This window comes from Octodon degus, unplaced genomic scaffold (genome assembly GCF_000260255.1).
Source record: "Octodon degus isolate 3935 unplaced genomic scaffold, OctDeg1.0 scaffold00080, whole genome shotgun sequence".
Lineage (NCBI taxonomy): Eukaryota > Metazoa > Chordata > Mammalia > Rodentia > Octodontidae > Octodon > Octodon degus.
Genome location: NW_004524656.1, coordinates 1,478,298 through 1,490,903, shown reverse-complemented (window position 1 = coordinate 1,490,903; position 12,606 = coordinate 1,478,298). Strand labels below are relative to the sequence as shown.

Here is a 12,606-nt window from a genome sequence, read left to right as displayed (position 1 = left end):
CTCATGACACCGAACTGTCCTTGCTTCTTACCGTGTCATTTTGGAAGCAGCCTTAGGGAACCTTGCTTTCTCCTACAGACTGTGTCCAGTCTTCCTGTGCCCACGTCTGGTTCCCAATAACTCAAAAGAAAGCACCTTTCTTAGGAGAAGAGATTCCGCTTAAAAGCCCTCTAGCTTTCCCTCGACCCAGTCGGTATCTTGGATGGCCCAAGAGAGTGAGAACTGAATTCATTGATTCCCCTCCTCCAGGGTGGAAAAAAAAAAAAAAAAAAAAAAAAAAGCAAGCAGCTCGCTAATGAGAGCGGGCCGGCCAATCACTGCTCTGAGAAAGTTTGGTTTGTGCTCCTGTTTCATTAGGCTGATTGGAGCAGCCCTAACTCGGAGTCTGAGTCCCTCCCCAAGGGATTCCGTGTACAGTTACAGGGCCGTCGCCGCCCATACCGCCCATGCCAGTCCTTCCAGGATAGTCAACCGCCCCTTCCCTAACCCCCTCCTCATCTGTTTTTATCCGGTGTCTCGCTTCGTTTCTCGCTCTCTTTCCTTCTCGCTCCTACCACTGCCTCTACCTCTTGCTCTCTTACTCCCTGCAGCGCCAAGCCAGCTCCCCAACCGGGTCTGCCGATCGCAAACCGCTGAGAGTTTGCCGAGCCGCCCCCTGGGGCCCCGGGCTGCCGAGTTCCGCTAAGGCAGAGACGCCAGCGAGCTGAGCGAGGGAGCGCAGCGGAAGACAAACAAGTGCGCGCAGGGAGCCCCAAGAGGCGGCCGGGGTGGCGGGCGGCCCTGCCGCGCCCCGGGTCGCCTTGCCCGCGGCGCACGCTCCGCCGGAGGACGCGCGCTCCGAAAAGTTAGACTCCGGGCGGCCGCGCGCCGCGTGCCCTCGCGTCCCCTCGCGTCCCCTCCTCGCGAGCGGCGCGCCGGGAAAGAACTCTCCTCTGGCCACTCAAGCTTCTTAACGTGAAAAGGGACGGAGCGTGAGGCGCGGGGCCGGGGTGGGAGCAGCGAGCAGGACGCGCGAGCGAGGCGGCCACCGAGCCCGATGCCGGCGGCCAACATGATGGAGAACCTGCAGCCGCCGGCCCTGCAGGTGCCCGAGCCGCAGGGCGCGCCCGAGGGCCCGGTGTGGTCCAGCTCGTCGACCCCCACGCTCCGCCGCCGGCGCTTCAAGATGCGCCGCATGAAGAACGTGCAGGAGCAGAGTCTGGAGGCCGGCCTGGCCCAGGACCTGCCCGGAGTCTTGGCCCCTAGCAAGGAGTTCCTGCAGCTGCCGTCCATCGAGATTACGCCCTCCAGCGACGAGGACACCCCGTGGTCCAACTGCTCCACGCCCAGCGCTTCCCCTCGCCGCAAGCGCTTCCTCCTCCGCAAGTGGCTGAGGGTGAGGGAGCGGAAAGAGTGCAGTGAAAGCAGGTACGTCCGGCCGGCCGCCTTGCCTTCTCCCCTGCCCTTCGCCCCTCCCAGAGCCATCCAGAGCCCTGCGCATCCCGGTGGTGGCCGAAACTTCCGTGCACAAGCAGGTGCCTGGCTCAGTGCAGGGCACCAGGGCTAATGGATTTACCCCAGCCCAGGGTTAGGGACTTCATATTCCGTGACACTCTAGCCTGGGGCTTCACGGTGCATTCCATCTCCTTTAATTTCTCACAGCAAAATGAGTAATAACAACAGCAGCTACTGTTTACTGAGCCCTTGTTTTGTGTGGGCCACTTCGCCGAGCAGGTTCCCACGTAGCTCCAAACCTCACCCACACAGGAACTCCGAGGTAGGTGCTCCTGATTCCTGCTGTGCAGATGGAACTAGAGAAGCGGGGCCTCCTCTTGGTTCCATTCTGAACTCCATTTCAGTTTTTATTGTTCGGCCACACTGGGCTGCCCTCGACTGGCCCACGTGCGGAGATGGAGTGTTCACACTGAGTCTGGTTCCCTAGCACATCAAAGACGCATTTCCATAGCGCAGGGCGTTGTGCCAGCTACTGATTTGCTAGGTAAATATGCCATCTGGGTGGCAGTGGGGGTTCACTTTCCACAGTGGAGCATTGCTATAAAAGCCAGTGAGCTTGTGGGGGTGCTGCGCCCTGGAGTTGGGAGCGAGTGCCTGCCTCCCTGTGTGTGTGTGTGTGTGGGGGGGGGTCACTGGCTTATGGATACCATATACCCTGCCCATTTACCCATTTCCCATGGCTGTGACCCTACCAGATCTATGCTTTTGTGTCAGTAGCTGAGCCATGGACCACTTCACCCCATCTGTTCAATTTCATTTATTTCAACTCAACCAGTGTGTATTGCATGCTCCTGTATGTAGGCTTGGTCTGGTACCAGCAAATGTTGTGTCTGGGGAGAGAATCCTCCAGAAGTAGAAAAAGTCAAATGCAGATAGAAGAAAGCAGGAATGGGATGGTGTCAGGTACATGGGATGGGCTAAGGGGAGCAACATGGGTAAGGGCCAGAGGATAGCTGCCCATGTGCTTCGAGGGTCCGCGGAGGAGCAGGGCTCATGCTGCAGAATGAGCCTGCTGAGCCTTCTGGGAGCTCTCTACTCTGTGTGTAATCATGGGACATGGTTGTCCTGTCCCATGCAGATGTAGAGTTTTGTTCTGGGACGTTTGTCGACTTGGGGATAATAATTCTTTCAGTTCTGGCTCTTCAACCTACTGCCTTCCTTGTAAAGTAGAAGGAAAGGCCAAGTTTAGTGGGAACTGATCTTGGCTAGTGGGTGTGGTGGCATACACCTGTAATCCCACCTATTCTGCAGGCTGAGGCAGGAAGATTGAAAGTGGAAAGTCAGCCTGATTAATTTAGCAACACCCCATCATAAAATAAACTCTCAAAAGGACCAGGGATGTAGATCAGTGGCAGAGTGCTTGCTTGGCAAGTTTGAGGCCCTGGGTTCAATCACACACACACACACACACACACACACACACACACACACACACAGCTTTTCCTCAAAAATGAGAAACACAAAGAAATCTTGTTTTGGCCTTGAGATTCTGCTATGTATTATGTATACTAAGGGGAAAATGTGAAGAAAAGAGTCTCCAGTTTCTGGGTAGGGTTGGGTTGGGGTGAATCTGATTAGATTTAAGGCTCTTGGTATTGAGAATTTTTTTTAAATGCTTTTTTGAGAATTATTTAAGAGTGGTAGTAGAAACTTCATTTCTGTTGTAGTGGGCACCGCACTCTTAAAATCAGGAAGAATTTTTCACCTCCTAGGTGCAGTTTAAAGCAGGTTTAAAAAAAAAAAATTTAGTGATGGCTTGTTGAGTTAGAAGAATATTTGCATTTAGAAAGTTTTCGTTTTGGAAAATAAAGGATTTCTTTGTTCAAAAGAAGGAGAGAAGAATGTGTATATAGTCATCCTGCAATATCCACTGTGGGTTGGTTTTGAGATTTCTTGTGAATGCTAAGCCCCTCATATAGGATGATGATTTAATATTTGCATATAGCCAGCGTGCAGTCCTCTATATGCTAAATCATCTCTAGGTTGCTTATAATACCTAGTAGAACACAAATGCTATCTCAATACTACTGCATTACTTAAGGAATACAGTAACAAAAAGAAAATAGTCTACATGTTCAGTGTAGAAACTTTAAAAATTTTTTTTAATGTATTTAGTACAGGATCTATAGAGTCTACTGGGTCTCACTACGTAGATCTGACTCATAGTGATTCTTCTGTTTTCAGCCTCCCAAGCACTGGGATTACAGGCGTGAGCCACTATGCCCAGTCTCAATCTCTGTCTCAGTGCGCCCTGGGAGTGGGGCCAGCACACTTGTCCGAAATCAAACCCTAGCTACTGCACTCTGCCTAACCAGGTGCTTTAGCCCACTGAACTATCTGGCCGGCTCTTAGAAACATGTTTTGCGTCAATGTTTTGCAACCGCAGTTAGTGGAGTGCGCAGACACAGAGGTTTGACTGTGTATGCAGGAAAAGCAGATTCACAGCTTGGTGATAAGGTGCTGATGCCGCATGTACAAGGGCCTGAGTTTGATCTCTGACACTGAAAGAAAAGGCAGCTCTAGATGCAAACCTCAATTTGTCTGACTCTGGTTTCTAGCACTATTGTGCTGCTTCTGTTGGAATTTGACTAGACTGCCTCTAAAGCAAAACCTTATCATTTTTAGGAGATCAGAGGCTTCTTGGCCCTAGAATGAAGTGGTATTTCAAGGCACTAGAGGGCAGAGAATGGCAGCCAATGGCAGAAGACTTAGTTTATGCCTCGCTTACGTCACCGGCTTGCTCTGGAGGTTGCCTGCCTCGCTCTACCTCCTCCTTCTGTGGAAGAGAAAGTCCACAGGTGTTTGGGAGATCATGCGAGTAATGGAAGTGAAAATGTCTTTGACACTTCCTCTTGCTGTCATCATGCTGTGAGCTCTCACATGGAGGGGACATGAGCTCTAGAATATGACATTATGTCCTTACGTGTCCCTGCCTGGCACCTGCGTCCTCATGTATTACATGACTTGGAAATGATGCTTAGAAAAAGCCTGTGCTCTGATGTCCTTACAGAGGATCAGGTTAAGGCAGTTATAGTTTTGTATTTACAGAACTACAATTAGGAACACTAATAATGGGTAGTGATATTTAGCAGTTGACAAACTTTTAGAACTAATGGGTTTGTATTTTATTTTATTTTTTTTTTGGTGGAACCGGGGATTGAACTCAGGTCCTTGCGCTTGCCAGGGAAGCGCTTATTCCACTGAGCCATCTGTTTGTATTTTAGACAGTAAGAGCAAATATTACGTCTGTGTAGCTGAACAGATATTAAATTGGGAATTTGTATTTCAGTTAGTTCCCTTAAGTCCTGTCTGATCACCTCCCCTTTATGTACCGGGGGTCTTCCAGGCAGACTAGTTCACCTGGTTACCTGTTGCCCCCTCTGTAGATCAAGAGAGAAAGAGAGAGGATACTCTCATAGATCTGGGTCTAGCAGAGTGTCTCAGTTTACTGGGTCCAGATCTACCAAGTTTGAACTCGTCCAGGTGTGCCTGGCTTGGGTCTGGCTGCTGTGCTCAGCTCCTTCCTGCTGTAGCCCTTGGAAGTGAACCGGTTGTGCCCCTCTGGCAAGATGTTCTGCTCCTAGATTAGCTGGGTGGTTCTGGCCCCTCGCCTCTCTGCAGGGTCTTCAGCCGCAGAGTTTCATACCAGGCCTATTTGATGGAGGAGGTTTCCTTGAGTGTGCGGATGGTCCCACACACATGCCGGACCTGGGCTGGGGCTGGAGGGGATCCAGTGGGCTTGGCGGAGCAGAAGGTCTCGCACAAAGGATTTGGATAATACAGCATATTTCTTTATTACTTCCTTCACGCCAAGTCGACCTCTCCATAACAGAGAAAAACACCTTTCAGGTTTGCCATAGAATTTAATCTAAAGAGGTAGAAGGCAAGGGAGACCCAGGGCTGTGGCCTATAGATTTTTAACTGCACAAAGTTAAAAAAAAAAAAAAAAAAAAGGAATCAGGAAATCCTGTTCCTTAAACCCTAGGAAGAAACAAGAAATGGAAAAGTGGTAAGGTTAGCACGACTTGGGGAAGCTAAGGACCCAGAGGTGCAGCACTTGAATACTCCAAGTCCAGCTTTAAGCTGTCACTGACTAGTGCTGTACCCGGTCTTTTGTGGTGATTATAGATGTTTACTGATGAATAAATTACTAGTAAGTGAGTGAGTGAATAATTTTATTTTCTCTGCTGTTTGACATGTAATTCTTATTCATGAGCCTGGGAAAATTTCCTGGAGATGAGTCCAGAATAGCAGCTTTTCTTGACCCAATTTACATACTGTACAAATACCCACAAATGTTTATTTCAGAGCTATGAGTCGAGCTCAGTGGTAGAATACATGCAAGGGAGCCTGAGTCCTACTCCCAGGACAGAAAAAGGAGTGTTCGATTCAGGAGTTTTCAGAATATGCATAGATAAGTGTCACTATTACACAGCCAAGTTTGGATTTTTGTCACCTTATAATCAAATCATATACCCTTTAGCCAGCACCAGCCAGTTGCCCAGGCTCTCCCGCCAGTCCTAGCTGGCAACTACTTTATTTTCTAGTGACAGATGAGTTTTTTTTTTTTTTTTTTAATTTTTTTTTTTTTTTTATGTGTGTGTGTGTGTGTGTGTGTATGTGTGTGTGTGTGTGTGTGTGTGTGGCCAGCTCAGCCCACCAGGGGGCGGGGCTGGCTGGCATGTGGTGCTGGGGATTGAACCGCAGTCCCTGTGCTTTGCTAAGCTTGTTCTAAGTAGGTGCTTTACACCACTGAGCCATCTCACCAGCCCCAGATGAGTTGTTAAGGGGACCAAATGCTTCCTGGTGAAAGTAGTTTGGGCTGGGAGGTGAGAATGGATATCTGTCTCAGTTACTCTTCTCTCGTTGTTGGGACAAATACCTGACACCCAAAATGAAGGGAGGAAAGGTTTGTTTAGCTCCCAGTTACTGGAGGTTTCAGTCTATGCTCAGCTGCTCCAAGGCGGAGCGGCACATGGCAGAGAGCAGCCTTTCATGGTGCTGCAAAGAGCAGTGAGCAGAAGGGTAGGAGCAGTGGCAGCAATGACTACAGAGAGGAAGTCTGTCTCCCTTAAGTCCCACTCAGGCTCTCTGCCCCAGGATGGGTGTGGTACTCACACCCATAATCCCAGAAGTACTAAGACCTATAATCCCAATGCATCATGAGTTAATCTCAAACTCTAGAAGTTTCCACCCCATGACTAAATGAGGCTTTGGGGGGACAACTAGACACAAACCATAACAATAACTATACTGGAGGTTAAATAATTTAGAGCGATGTATTTGGATTGCAGTTTGGTAGGATAAAGTCCAAGACCATTGTACTGTCATATGCTCAGTATCTGGGGAGGTCTTTTTGGATTTTTTTGGCTGGCTCAGGCTGCCTTAAGGGCAGGTCTGGTAATGCAGGTGGAGATTGAGCACATGGTCTGCGCCTGACTGCATTTGCAGTAGCAGGCTCTTAAACAACTGAGCTAATGGGCAGGTCCCCAGGGGAGGTCTTTTTGATCCATTCATAACATGGTAAAGGCCTCTCCATAGAGTAAACTGCTACTGACGTGAATTTTTTTCTTCTTTTAAAGCCAGTAATGTCATCAGGAGGACCCTACTTTCCCAACTTCATTTTATAGTAGTTATACCCCCACCTCCAAATAGCACCAATGCATGGATTGGGGGTTGAGGGCTTTCTTTCTTTTGGTGCTGGGGATTGAACCTATGTCCTTGTGCATAGTAAGTGCTCTATTACTAAACTACATCTCCAGGCCTCAAGTTGAGTTTTCTAATGCATATGCATTTGAGGGGTACATTCAAACCACAGCAGATATGTTGGCGAGAAGACGGTGGATTACCAGTGTGATCTCAATGAGGTATGTGGGGGAAGGGACGCATGTGTGGTCGGGCTGACAGACTGTAATTCATGGCAAAGTGTGCATTGAATGTAATCAGTCATCAAAAATGTTCTGAGATCCTCTATACAGAGTTCTTTACATACAAAGACAAATAAACTGGGGAGATACCTCAGTAGAATAATTGTTTGCCTGGCAAGCACAAGGTCCCTGGTACCGCAAAAAAAAAAAAAAAGAAAAGAAACAAAAAAGAAAAGGACAAATGGACTCAATAAGGAGCTCTTGTCGATCTGGAGCCAGGGAAAGGTAAGCTTAGAGTGGTATTTGAGGCAAGTAATCTTGCTCTTTCTGGTCACTGGGTGGAAGCTGGTGGGGAGGCCTGAAGCCTTCCACTGTTCCGCCATTTGTCCATCTGGGTGTCACTGTCATAATTGCTGTCTGACATAAGATGACACAAGTTGTTTTCCCCTGACTGCCCATGTTGTCCTCCGAAAGAAGGAAATAATGTAGTGTGACTTTGACAGGGTGAGTTCTAAGACATAGTACCTATAGCAAATAAATAGCAACAATCACCAAACATTAAAAAATGATGAAAAAAGAATTTAGAATATCTCCCTAAATTTCTCAGCCATGACTCGTTGTGACAGTTGTTCAAAACCCAAACTGAGAAACAAAACAGAAACCCCGCGTGACCTGTTGCATTCTGGCCAGAAGTCACAGATCAGGGGGAGCCCCATCTTCCAGATGGCGTCTTGTCATCACTGTCCCATATCACAGTGGAAGGAATCGAACAAGGCCACCTGCAGACTGCCTTTTTATGGAACACAAAGGCTCTCTCTACTTCTTCCTCTTGAGCACGCTCCACGTGGCACTCTTTGGACCATCTTTCCTTGACTGTTCCTTCCTCTTTGACCTACTGTTGTCATAGTTGCTTACCATCTAGCAGGCTGGCAGCTAAAGAACATTTCCAAGCTGGCGCCTGAGAGGTTCTGTTTGGCTCCACATGCTGCCGCTGGTAGTGCCTCTCATTAATTCTGGCCAACCTGGGAGGCTGGGTTGCCTTTCTGGTGCCAGCCTAGCTGGTGCATAGTCTTGGTATGGTGATGGGTTGATTCAAAAATACCCCTTAAAAGACTCATCTGTTCAGAGATGGGCCTTGAGGTAGGTGATTGGTTCATGGGGCATGCATCAGTGGATTAATAAATCAATGAATTTGTAGCTAAGTGTGCTGTGAGGAGGTGGGGCCTGGTTGGAAGAGGTAGGCCATTGGGAGTGGGACTTGGAAGGGTGTGTTCTTGTCCGCATACCCTTCCTTTCTCTCTGGGTCTTCCTCTGCTCTTGGCTTCTTGGCTGACCCACTTCCCTCTGTTATGCCTTTTTTTTCTTTTTTCTTTCTTTCTTTCTTTCTTTTTTTTTTTTTTGGTGGAACTGGGGATTGAACTCAGACACTTGCACTTGCCGGGAAAGCGCTTATTCCACTGAGCCATCTCCCCAGCCCTGTTATGCCTTTTCAGCCTTGAAGCCAGCTAACTGAAACCTCTGCAGCCACGAGTCAAATTCAACCTCTTCTAAACTGTGTATGTCAGATGCTGTGTTCCGGCAGTAGAAAGATGGCCGATCCAGGAATATTTACCAGGATCCTCTTCCTCTGGCCTTCAGAGGAAGCCTGGCTTTAGGATTCAGGGCAGTTTCCAGGGAGCAGAACAATTTTGTGTACCCAAATGCTCTGCCAGAAGTCACTGTTTGCAGAGCCTGTGACTCCATGTATGCCTGTCACGTGCAGGAAGCACAAGGAGTGTGGCAGAGAGAAAGCTCACAGCCTTCGTAACACAAAGCAGCGAATGTAAGGGTCCTGCGACTGCCCAGCAGACTAAGTGGCCAGCGCGGTGCCAAGCACGGTGGCCTAAGTTTGTAATCCCAGCCACTCAGGCCAACGCAGGAAGAAAAAGCAAAACAAAAACAAAACAGAATAACAGTACAGAAAACAGGAACAACAACAGCAAAAAGAAGTCCGTGCCGGATTGGGTTAACTAGCAAAGAATTCTTGTAGATCCATAATTCCTTGAGGGCAGGGACTGAGTCTTTGTACCAAGTTTTCTGCTAAGCGCCTTAAATACATGATCATATTTAATCTTCACAGCAAACTTGAGGTGAGTTTTACAGCGGAGAAACCTGAAATTCAGAGATTAGCTTGCTCCTGGGCAAACAGAAGTGAGCCTGAGGCCTGAGCCATGTTTTTCTGATTCCAAAGCCTGTTTTTTTTTTTTACGTTTCTACCAGACCGTTGTCCTAAGGCCTGGAAGCAGTGGGCCCTGGAGTGCTGGATGAGGTGAGAGTGTGAAGGAACTGAGGCAAGGCTGGGACTCGGTCAGAAGGTTGAGAAGGACGCTGGAATGCAGTGTGGGGCTGGGGAAGCAGTGCTGTGCCTGAGGGACACGGCTGGTGTGGGTGGACTGCCCCGTGAGAAGCAGCCTGCCTTCAGCTGCCAGATGAAAATAATTTGCCGCAACAGGCTGTGGGGATGAAGCCCTGTGGCTGAGTCACCCTGGTCGGGTTCCTCTGTGGGAGCTGGCATTTTGGTTTTCATGTGGTTATGCACTTGGGTGTGACAGTTACATGTCAGGCCAGAGACTGTGGATGGACAGTTGTCAATTCCGCCCTTTTTCGCTGGTCACTTCTAGGTGCTATGTGTTCGCCCTTTGCTGTGCTGGTCACTGATAATTGCTTTTAGTGTACTTGATTTTCACGAAGGCATCTGAATGGCCAAGTGGCCAGAACAGGATTTTCTTCCTGAGCCTAGTGGGCAAGTTGCTTGCTGGCCTGGAGTAGGTTTCCGGGTGTAGAGCCCAGTCTGGCCTGAAGGGCCCGGATGTGCTTACTGGTCTGCTCTGTGTGTGTGTGTGTGTGTGTGTGTGTGTGTGTGTGTGTGTGTAAGAGCCTTAAGAAGACTGAAGGCTTTTCCTGGGGACTTTGCGTGTTTTTCTCCATACTCTGAATCTCTGAATCTGTACGTGATGTGCCAAGGGTCATGGTACCCAGCAGGAAGGACCTGGTTCCCCAAGGCCTGGGTGCTGGAGGAAGCTTTCCCCTCTTGAGAAGACCAGCGATAGAGAGCAGAAAATGGAATGTGGCCTTTCAAGTAGGCAGAAGGAGGTAGGGTGGAGAGGCTTCAGGCTGCTAAAAAGAGCTCAGATAATGTCCTGTCATCTGTGCCACCGCCCAGGGGTGGTCCTGGTGTCAGATTCTCTCTTTTCTGTGCAGACTGTGTTTCTGGATTTGTTTTTAGATTCAGGTCATATAGTTTCAAATAATCACTAAGAAAATATGTCTGTGTATTAGATAAGACAAGTAGTGTACTGGAAGGGGTACGGAAGGTGTGGGTGTCACCTTTGAAGGTGACATCGTTCGGACAGATGGTGTGAGGCTTTCCCTTCTGCAGCTTTTACACATTTCCCATAGGGCTGAGACTCTGGTCCTGATCAGTAGGCGGGACAGAGACATAAGGTGCCTGGGCACTTCACCATGGCCCAGCTGGGCTAATGCCCGGAACTCGGGGGTCCAGCTGAGGATCTTGACTCATTTAGCACTGACCTGTCACATCCTGGGGCACCTTTTTTTTTTTTTTTTTTCTGTCAGGAAGTCACTGTGGTGATGTCTGTCCGTTTCCAGCTTGGGGTCTCAGCCACTACCACCTGACCACAGAGATCTGCACCTGCTGCTCTGGTTGGCAAGTGTAGCCAGGAGGTGAGAGAACAGAAGGAGAGAACTGGGAGAGCAGTTAACCACCCACTTGTTTGTTCCCTCTGTCTCACAACTGCGGTACGAGTATCTTCCTGAGGACCCCGCTTGGGGTTGGTGACTACTATGGGTTAAATACGGGTAGGAATTCAGTGTCACTGTGAGATAGTAAGAGGGTGGGAGCTGAATCCAGCTACGATGTGTAAAGCTTGGGGCTTTGAGAGGCTTTTAGGCTTAGATAAGGTTATTAGGGTGGAGTCCCAAGTCTTCTTTACAAGAAGAGGGGGAGCCAGCCGTAGTGTCGTACACCTATGATTCCAGTGCCCCGGAGGCTGAGGCAGGATGATTGCCACAATCAATGTGGGGTACACAGTGAGTTAAAGATCAGCCTGAACTACATAGCAAGACTCTATCTCTAAATAAATAAATAAATAATTAAAAAAAAAAATAAAACGTTTGGCAGCTGGGTGTGACCTCGCTGCACAGCACCGACGGCTGGCGGTGTTCCCTTTCCAACCTGTTTGCACGCTCTGCCTGCAACTAGCTGCATGTGAATTCATATCCATCTGCATGTGGAATGCCGCTAAATCCTCTTTAGGAGGACACAGAGGAGAAAGGGACCCTGACCAGCGCCAGCTTGGTGTGAGCCACTGTGCAGGAATCTGAAAGCGGCAGCTCGCCTTGTACTCTGGGAACAATATACAGCTTGGACAAAAGGGTGCAGAGGAAGAAGATGTAATTGACTCTGAAGAGCGTGAATATCTGTAAAGAATATGCCGTGGGAGCCCCACGGCCAGTGGCTCCTGTTCCTTGCCGGGACACAGCCCTGCCCACCCTACGTACCCTCTGCAGCCAATCCCTTGCCACAGTGGGGCACGGGAAGACTTCACAAAACTGAATTTTCCCGTTGGGATGAGCTGCTAAAACAGAAGGCCCAGGGCCCAGGGCCTGCACCGCAGTCACAGGTAATGGGATTAGGGTTGGCAAGCCAGCTTAATCCCGGGCCTGCGCCCCACTGTGATACAGGAGGGTCGGACAGACAAATCCTTTTATGGTGAGCTCGAGGATTCCAGGATTAACAGACCACTTTTTCTTTCAGAAGTCTCAGGAGTCCCTTTCTTTTTCTTTCTCTTTCTGGTGCTGGGCACTGAACATGGACCTGTGCATGCCGGGCAAGCACGGCCACTGCATGACACTGCAGGCGCGCAAGCCTGTGTTTTAGATGGGAAGAACTCTAACACAAGTGATCTAAGAACATCAACATTTATTTAACATGATAAAAAAGAAATGAGATATGAACATTTGCATTTAAACAATAGTAAGTAGCCTTTAATACATTACATGTGCTCATTGTATAATATATACACAATGAACATAATTACATTTGTACACAAACTAGGTACTGGATTTGAAGACCTGCTTATTGCTGTACACATCTATTCCAATGAAGTATAATCCAGTACTCCAAGATACCTACACTTTTAATTGTTTTTTTAAGAAAAGCGGTAACATTTGTGTTTAAGCTGAC

General features: G+C 48.7%; 1 protein-coding gene across 7 annotated transcripts in view; it reads left to right on the top strand.

Moving 5' to 3' along the window:
• The first annotated feature begins 394 nt into the window (after positions 1–394).
• Gramd1b (GRAM domain containing 1B) overlaps positions 395–12,606 on the top strand; it is a 186,050-nt gene continuing 173,838 nt past the window's right edge. For 2 of the 7 annotated variants that reach the window (XM_023721048.1, XM_023721051.1), the window contains exon 1: positions 395–1,407. In XM_023721048.1, coding sequence (XP_023576816.1) covers positions 1,037–1,407 — 371 coding nt within the window. In that variant the 5' untranslated portion in view covers positions 395–1,036. The remainder of the gene's footprint in view (positions 1,408–12,606) is intronic. The other 5 variants (XM_023721049.1, XM_023721050.1, XM_023721052.1 and 2 more) reach the window with 3 other exon arrangements.